The 9356-nt window shown below is 39.5% G+C and overlaps 1 protein-coding gene across 1 annotated transcript in view; it reads right to left on the reverse strand.

The window, feature by feature from the left end:
* bcl11aa (BAF chromatin remodeling complex subunit BCL11A a) overlaps positions 1 to 9356 on the reverse strand; it is a 45454-nt gene extending 36098 nt beyond the window's left edge. The window contains exons 1-2 of the mRNA XM_047812575.1: positions 8928 to 9356; positions 5363 to 5698 (exon numbers count right to left, since the gene is read on the reverse strand). Coding sequence (XP_047668531.1) covers positions 5363 to 5698; positions 8928 to 8982 — 391 coding nt within the window. The 5' untranslated portion in view covers positions 8983 to 9356. The remainder of the gene's footprint in view (positions 1 to 5362; positions 5699 to 8927) is intronic.

A 9356-nucleotide genomic window follows, 5' to 3' on the forward strand; every position in this document is an offset into this window, starting at 1 on the left:
AACCTGAGAGACAGATTGAGGAAGAGGAAGAATGGAAGTATCGATAAGCTTGAAAAGGTGACAGTCATATTTCTAGGAGGTGACTGCTTCTATAAAATGAGACCAACACATAACATGTCATAATTTCTCTCTCTCTCTGTGTGTGTGTGTGTGTGTGTGTGTGTGTGTGTGTGTGTGTGTGTGTGTGTGTGTGTGTGTGTGTGTATAGAACAGTAAAGGTAAACAGAATAGTAAAAGCCTAGCCCACCCTTGGCTGCCAGTCCTGATCTGTGCCAACTCTCCTCTGGCAGCGTCCACTGAGGGATGTCCTGTTGCAACATTGCCAACTCACATAGCCTTTCATGTTTTTCCACACCCCAACACACAACTCGCGCACATACACACATGCACATATGGCTTTCAGTGACCACAAACAAATGTCGAGTTGCACACAAGCTCATATAAGTGCACTCTCAAACATGTAGCACAGTAATTTTGCATCCTTCATCATCTGTTCCCAAAAGCCCACTCTCTAATCCACTGGAACTTATAAATACATTTTGCAGTACATAAACATTTTTACGGATACACACTCTAAAACATATGACATAATTTCAGAGCTACAACATGACAGAATCCAGTGGGTCTGCACACATATAACCACACACACACTCCAGCTTGGCAATGATATCCCAAAGAACAACTAAAAAAGTTTTAATGTGAAAAAAGAGCAAAAGCAGCAGAGCTTTGAAGACAGTGGTTACCTGTACTGAGTTAACTATTCCCTAGTCTCTGTTTCGGAAACACAATGCAGATCTCTGATAACATTAGAAAACAGGGATCTCTTATTTCTTTGAATTGCTTTAAACTGTAATTCTGGATCATTCCTGCTCTGAGGCAGAACAACACCATGCACTGAACAATAAGAGGGGGAAATACGGGAGCAGCTTGACGAGAGCCAAGCTTTTCTCCTGTTGTGATGGAGGACCCGCCATTGTCCTGTTGTGGGAGGGTCGCAGGGAAGAAGCGTCACAGGGTGGTGAGACAGAGAGGGTGGCACTGTGCCAGGATGTGCCCGTCTGCCTGCTAAATACCTTTGTTCCCAACAAGCTGGGTTTCACTGCAAGAGCAGGTGAAAAGAACATTTACGGGGTGATGATTTTTTTAATGTTTTCACCCCTTAATAAAAATATTATTATTATTATTATTAATATTATTATTATTATTATTATTATTAATAATAATAATAATAATAATAATAATAATAATAATAATAATAATAATAATAATAATAATAACCATTACTATTGTTGTTATTAATTATTATAGTTCTTGTTGTTATTGTCGTTGTTCTTATTATTACTTTTTTCTTTAAGGGCAGCACAAAAATTCACAAGTCAACAAAAGTGTGTGCCATGGCCCATTAAATGAAAAAAGCAAACGAGCAAAGCCCACCCACCCCCACAGTACACGGCCGACTGGATCATGCAAATCAGTGCTGAGGATGCTGGATATCACAATGCATCTGTGAACTATGCTCAGAGTAAGATCCACCCAAACACATAACTGCTCCAGGAGAAGAGAATTAAACATTATCATCCACCATTAATTAAACTCCATCCCTAAGGACAGCATTATGCATCTTCTTCTATGTTTCTGTTACTCTCTCTCACACACACTAACACAAACACAGCACACACATTTTTGTCTTAATATATTTTTAAAGCTCAAACAGGAGTAGTTGTAAATATATCCAAGCCGAACACTCTGTGGAGCAATCTCAGCAGAGAAAAAGAAATAAACACGCTTTCTTCGGGAAATTGTAGCCAAGCTACCAGTTGGATGCATATTCATAAAGAGGACCTTTGCAGGTGTTGTACACTGTCATAGCTTTGCGAAGATGGTCATGCGGTGAGCCACTTCCTGATATTTTATGTAATAGTGAAAAAAGAAAGGAGGAAAATGCAGAGAATCAGAGGCTGTGCGTATTCAGAGGTGAAGCATTGCAGCATACAGAGAAATATGTGTCTGTCTGAGCCCCAGTATCAACCTAAATAAAAGGATTATTTTTTCTTTTGTAATGCCTACATAACTCTGATGTAGACACACACCTATATATTTTCTCATTTTCAACTGTTTCTACAGCAACTACATCACTATCCATTTATCATATCTGTCATCACCATGATGACTTGCACACATGCACAGTTATGTGCAAACGCAAAGGAGTTTCAGTGAATGCTGCATGAGAAATGTCATGTTCAAATGCACACAGACACTCACTGCATTTACCAGCTTGATTTACAAAATCTGATCGTTGATGTACTGCTGATAATTATGATCATGATAGATGAGTTCAGAATTTTTTATTTTATTAAACCCTAAATTAAAAAATTCCTGCCAGTGAGGTCACATTTTTAGAACAGAAACTTGCAGGCTGCTCATATGCAAACTAATCATAAAATATAAATCATTGAACACGGATCCAGCAAAGAGCATTTTTTAAAAAAATATATATTAGCTGCACTGAGGGCTATTCTGCATGGTTTCAGTATTCCATTGAATCAGTCAGTGTATCTATTGTAGCGGAGTCATCGTTTTTAAAAGGACACCATGGCAAGAGTCTTGACTGTCTAATCTGAAAGTTCACAATTCCAAATCTGGAACCAACGCAAATTCAGTCTGCAATGTGGACACAATTTCGATAATTAATCTCAAAACAGGAGACAATCCATTTTACTACTTTCAAACAAACATAATGCACTGAGTATCAAAGAACAAAAATAACTTACTTTTTTAAAAAAGGCACCTTTTATTTGTTAGTCCTCTTGTCCAGAATTGAATATATTAATCGCATGAATGACTAACAGAATTAAAGGGCATGTTCAACATCAAAATGGCACGGAAAGGTATGAGTAGGAAAAGAAGAATAAAGAGAGGAGGGAAGTAGAAAAGAAAAAGAGTAGACAGGAGATGATAAGGAACACGAGTAGACATGAAGAGAAAGCTGCAGAGTCGATTAGCTCTATACTTTTTGGCTGGGCCCCTTAACCAGGATACATGGTCTATTTGGGGCACACGCACACACACCTCTGCTCATTGCTCTTTTTTATGTACACACACACAGAGTCCACACACCATTCCTCTGTGACAGCGACTGCCTTTCGTCTCTCTGAGTTACTCTATATGGGAATTGTGATGTTACATCACACATGTAGCTCCATATTTGGTGGCTTGGGCAACACTCTAGATGTAATTAGTTCAAATCTTGTCAAGATATATCTTAAACTAATACAAACAGTAATAATAGCAATGCAATAAATAAATAAATAGATAGATAGATAGATAGATAGATAGATAGATAGATAGATAGATAGATAGATAGATAGATAGATAGATAGATAGATAGATAGATAGATGATAATAATAATAATAATAATAATAATAATAATAATAATAATAATAATAATAATAATAGTGAATTTCTCCAGTTCTCCCACTCACAAAGGCACTTAAGTCCTCTTTATTAATATGGTTAATTAATATTTCTGTTGACCTGCCATAGCAGCAACACAGAGACAGGTTGTTAAGGTCCTTCCCACAAAACTGCTTTAAAACATCACAAGCACACATAATACCAGTGACCCAGTGATATCAGCTGAACCCTGCTACATTATGATGTAAATGAGTTTAATAACCCGCTTAGGGTCTGACAGAAACATGAGACGTGTGTGCGATAGCTAGTGAATATAAAGAGGTTGTATAATTTGCACAGAAATGGCATCAACATTTTTTAAAACAAAGGGGTTAACTACACATAGCTGACCCTGCTTACCACAATTATATATTAAAATCTACATCAATCTAATGTATGTGCTGGCTTCAACAACCACAGCTAACCACAGTGTTCGATGAGACTTACTGACTCTAAAGCGTAAGTGAGAAGTGGAAACAGAAACAGCTGTACGGCTGAATTGTGAGGCTGATAAAAAGCCTGTACTGACAGGCCCAAATCACTGGACATAGGACTGAGTGGCCCAGGCATTTCCGAGAACCTGATCTTTGAAGCAGAGGATGGACCTGACGTACGACCAAGGCAGAAAAACAGGCTGGAGAGACTCACTCACACTTTTTTCTGCTCTCTGCAAATGCTCTGTCTAAATCAGCTAAGGCAGGTCCACACACATACATTTGTGCAGTCATTTCTAATATTACATAGATCACAAAAATGACATATTCCTATCGCTATTCATGTTCTTTCTACTTGAATTTACTCAAGACACAGGATTACAGTGGGCCGCATATAAACACTTCTTTTGTAAGGTTGTTTACCATCAAAGTGATAAACTGCCTTGTAATTTTCTGTTACTTTCTGTAGCAGTATTTAATGTTTTGTTGTGCAATTTTAAAAAAATAACTAGCAGTGTTATAAGAGTGTCCCCAAACATTCAAGGAGAACTGACTAGCCTTCCAATGGTCTTTGATTTTCAGTCAGAAAAGCATGCGGTTACACTTATATGGATAAGACGTGGCCGTTAAAAAAAATACAATGAACTCAAGCTGCATCTGAGTAAACCACATGAGAGCTTATAAGCTATACAGAGCAGGATTTCCCATGGGTCTGTGGATACACACTGAAGGGACTGGCTCTCCTGAAACACCAAGGTCTTCACCATCTAGCCCTAAGGCGTCCCAACTACCCTTTTTTGTCTTCTACCCTCAACTACCCTCTCATTTCCTCATTCTCTTGATGGGTATACACTCCTCCTGACAAACGCTTAGTGCTCCAATCGCCGATCACAAAATGGCAACTTAAAGCGAGGAGTGGATTTAATTACTGTAAAAAAAACACCAGTGTGAAACCATAATGTATTTTGGGGTAATACCTGAGCAGGTTTAACTGCTTAGCTGCTCAAAAACACAGACAACTGAAAGGACAGGAGGTAAAACTAGACACACTCATTTGCCAAAACAAGCATACAGCTAGTGGTTTAGACAAGTGATGTATGCTTAAAGACTGAGTTTAATTTAAAAAATCCCACCCAGTCAGAAAGTGAGAGCTATGCTGACTCTAAACTGTGCAGATCTTGTGATGATAAATCACAACAAAGATTTTTTTTTCTTCAACTTCATGCTGTAGCAGAGCAATGCAATATTATGATATATAAGCCCTCATCCCCCCATCTCCACCCTCCCAACACTGAAAAGTGTCTCCAGAGTTGTGGATGAGAACTCCACAGAGAGAACATGTGTGTGCGATATGTAGACTACACATCCACAAGTGCATCACAAACGTCTTTAACACATACCTACAAAAAACAAGCACACATACAGCATGCAACCGCATTCCTGTCCTTGTCACAGTCTTTTGGGATATATTTACCTGTTATGTGTTCCTGTTTCGGACAGATTCCTCGAGAAGACGTTGACAAGCAATCGTCGTCCTCTGGTGTGACCTGGATGCCCACCTCCACGGGGTTGGATGCTCTCCTCAGCTCGCCATGCGAGGGAGAAGGGGGCTTATCCACTGTCTTGTCCATGCACATGGTGCCATTGCATTGCTTCCTTTTGTGCTCAATAAAAATGAGGATATCCCCCAAAGGGAAGTTCATCTGACACTGGCCGCAGGTAAGCAGGTCCTGGTCTCCTTCTGGAGAGACCTGTACCAGCCCGTGATGTTCCTGCCTTTCCTCTGAGACCACGGACGACAGGGGCTCGGCTGCTCATGGGAGAAAGCGCCGTTCAAGACACAACAAATAAGAGACAGACAGAGGAGAGAGGCAGAAAGGAAATCAGTGATTAGTGGTGTTCTGATGGACACAACAAGACTGAGTAGCAAATTCATAGCAAATTCATAGCAAATATATTGCATATATTTCTAGAATATTTGGCACAACCATCACTCTGCAAAGAGGCAATTAAATTACTATTATTATACTTATTTTAAAGAATGCTGTTCCGACAATAATTAAAAGAAAATCTGTTATATTAAGCATATTTACTGTTCCATAATTTGACAAACTTACACTGGAGAGGGTTTTATTCTTTTACCAGCAAGCTAAAAAGTAGTATTGCTGGACTAATGCAATATCTTGGACAGGAAAGTGTATTTTTCTCCCAGATGTTACTGGAGGCATTTTCACCACTTACAAAGCTGCTAGAATCACACTTTAAGAAAACTTCAAACCAGCCTTAAAGTGTTATTATTATTATTATTATTATTATTATTATTATTATTATTATTATTATTATTATTATTATTCGTTTATTTATTTATTTAGAAAATACATACAGGACAGTTTTTTTCCCAAGTGTTCGGATCACGTGAATTAATTTAACCTTCACCCCAAGTGCACAGAAAGGGGGTAAAATGTGTAGTGAGCGCAACCTTCATCACAAGCCGCGAAAGCTAAAGCGCGGAATAAACGCGATGTGGCCACAGACTACTGTTTTAGATCTTAGGTTATTCAACAAAACCCCGAAGTGTAGGTTCCTGGGTTGACTTGCTTGAACATTTGTCTCTTTGTGCACCAATTCCACAACAAATCGACAAATCAAGTTGTTTACATAAAAATGAATTGTTTTGACTTCTATTCTCCCTAAACTTCTTCTGTTTTTTCCTAGCAGCCTTAACTGTACAGTATAAATCTATAAATAAATCTATAAATACAGTCGCTACTATATTTAGGCAATATTTAGACATTCTTAGGTTAATTGATGCAGGCCATCCTGTTTTTTTTTTTTGTTGTTTTGTTTTTTGCAGGAATCGTGTGCAATAAATAAATAGAAATGTTAGATAAATACGTTCACTTCACTCTCTACTGTTTTCTATAACTAAATAAAACTACACCGTTTCCTTCTCTCTCTTTTTGTCTATATAAAAAAAAAACACGTAACAGTGAGTGAAGAACTAAACACTCTCAACAAATGTAAACGCCTATAAGAGCATTTTCAACGATTAAACTGACCAGGAGTGTCAGTCGGATATGGAATAGAATTGTCTTGTAAAGGTGCTGTTACGCAGTTTACCTTTACGCGCGATTAATTCCGCCTCATTCCCCCCAAAAAAAGATCTCACTACAGTCTCAAAAAAGATCAGTCAATGTATGCGTTTTAATGGTTTAGATTTTTAACTATTGATCACGAATACAAGCGCGAATAAACCGATGAATTGCTGATGTGTTTGTTACTTAACTGTTTGTTTAAAAACAAGAGGAACGTGGTCACTAAAAGTTTTTTAATGGGTTATACCAAGGAATTGGTTTTAGACAATCCAAGTAGGTTAGGAGTTATCCAAGACGTTGAAAAGTCAGTGTAAACGCTGATTAGGATTGTTCATTCAAAAGAAATCATATTCTGTGTATGCATATTTTCAGTTCGATTAGAGTTTTTGTGCAGTTTGCGCAACAGGCCAAAGCACGCATGAGTCCAGGAGGAGAAACCGATCGATTTGTTTTAAAGCGCTTAGAGGTGTCTATAATACCTCTATCTCTATGCTGTCGTTAAATATGTAGATAGAGGTGGCGGTAAAATTGCTCAGGTTCAAGTTCATTTCCAGTTTGTGATCGTAGTGTGCCTCCTAGCGACGGGTGTCACACACACATACGCACACTGATCATTGGGACACTACGGAGCAGCTACGGGACGCCGCTGTGTGTGTGTGTGTGTGTGTGTGTGTGTGTGTGTGTGTGTGTGTGTGTGTGTGTGTGTGTGTGTGTGTGTGTGTGTGTGTGTGTGTGTGTGTGGAAACCTGATAACGTTACACGATACGTTATGATGTTACAACAACGCGGATTTGTATCAAGCATGTTTATCCTTAAAGGTAGTGTAACACTTCTTGGAGCTCGGTGCCGTCTGATAACACGGTCCTGTCGTTTTTCCATAAGCTCCACAGTCCGGAGCATGTTTATGGTTCTGTTATAAATGATAGAACTTTGTGCGGTGGATGACTTCTCAATGAACACTTTTTGTGCTATGCTATATCGCCAAAAAAGCACGCGAGCTTCCAGGACAAGTCTAAAATGGTGTTCCTTGGGAGTTTTAATAAAATAGTTCAAATTACAGTGCAAAGTCGTGTTGCTGTAAGGTCACCAGGTAAAACAAGATGCAACTCATTAAAATAAAATATAACTAGACTATGTTGCTACTTTTCTAGTTAATGCGTTCCAGTCAAGCAGCAATGTTTATCTGCGAATATAGTCGTATTCCTGTTGCTTTCGATAAAATATTCAATATTAACTCGGGTTAATCCACAGGATCTTTACATTCTGATCAACACCTGCCGTGCTTCAACTTTGGAAAAAAAACTCTTGATTATAGGTTAGATCGATAAAATTGTGGCTGATATACGTGTAATTTCCTAAAAGCGAGCGAGCGTCTTTCCTCCGGCTCCAGCGCTGCTTCTTACGGTACACGCGGCGCTTGTAAACATACAGACACGAGATTTTTTTTCCCAATCAAAATGCACTTCCACTTTTTTTTTTGAAAATCTTCCAAAAACGGCGCGCGAGGAGGGGAAATTCTGCCAGTAGTCACTCTAAATCAGCCTTATGACAGAGTCGCAACAGTCAAACCTAAGCATGCGTACCTACCATAGTCCGATACCTTAACGCCTCTTAGGTGGCCGGAGAGACCGTGGCACGTGCGTGCAAAGAATTTAGTTCTATAAAACTTTCCAAATTTCAACAAAGCGGCATTTGTACGAAAGTTAGATTATGACTTTGAACGGGAAAAAGCTACGCGTAAAGGTAATCTGGTCAATGGAAAGGCTTGCTGCGCTCCTCGGTGAAGTCCACTTGACCGCGATCTGCGCTGTCCGCCGTCCGGTGTGCCTTCGCAGTGTCACGCTCTCCGTTACGGGTTTTTTCCTTCTTTACGGAATATTACAACACCGGACCAAGAAAAGATGAAGGTGCACAAGACGTGCACAACACAAAGAGTATACTTACGCGAAAAATCCCGTTTGCTTAAGTGCTGGGGTTTGCCTTGCTTGCGGCGAGACATGGTGGTTGGCGACGGCTTTCAGCTCGGTTCACATCGGGAGAGCCGGGTTAGCGGGGAGACTCCAGAGAAAATATCTTCATCAATGCCTTTGACATCCAAAATAAATTAGAAATAATGCAAAGATGGCGCGAGGAAGATAGATAGTGGGATAGCCGTCATGGCTTTTTTTTTTTGAAAAGAGAGAGAGAGGGAGAGAGGGAGAGATGAAAAAAATGGCAAAAGCCCCCCTGAGCTGCAAGTTCAAGTGCGGACGTGACGTCCCTGCGAACTTGAACGTCAGGAGATGGATGGACACAGACATACAAAACATGGGCAGGGCAAAACCGGGGAGTGGGAGGAGGGAGTGGAAATAACAAAACCAATGGACACTCATT

This window comes from Tachysurus fulvidraco, chromosome 4 (genome assembly GCF_022655615.1).
Source record: "Tachysurus fulvidraco isolate hzauxx_2018 chromosome 4, HZAU_PFXX_2.0, whole genome shotgun sequence".
NCBI classification, from domain to species: domain Eukaryota; kingdom Metazoa; phylum Chordata; class Actinopteri; order Siluriformes; family Bagridae; genus Tachysurus; species Tachysurus fulvidraco.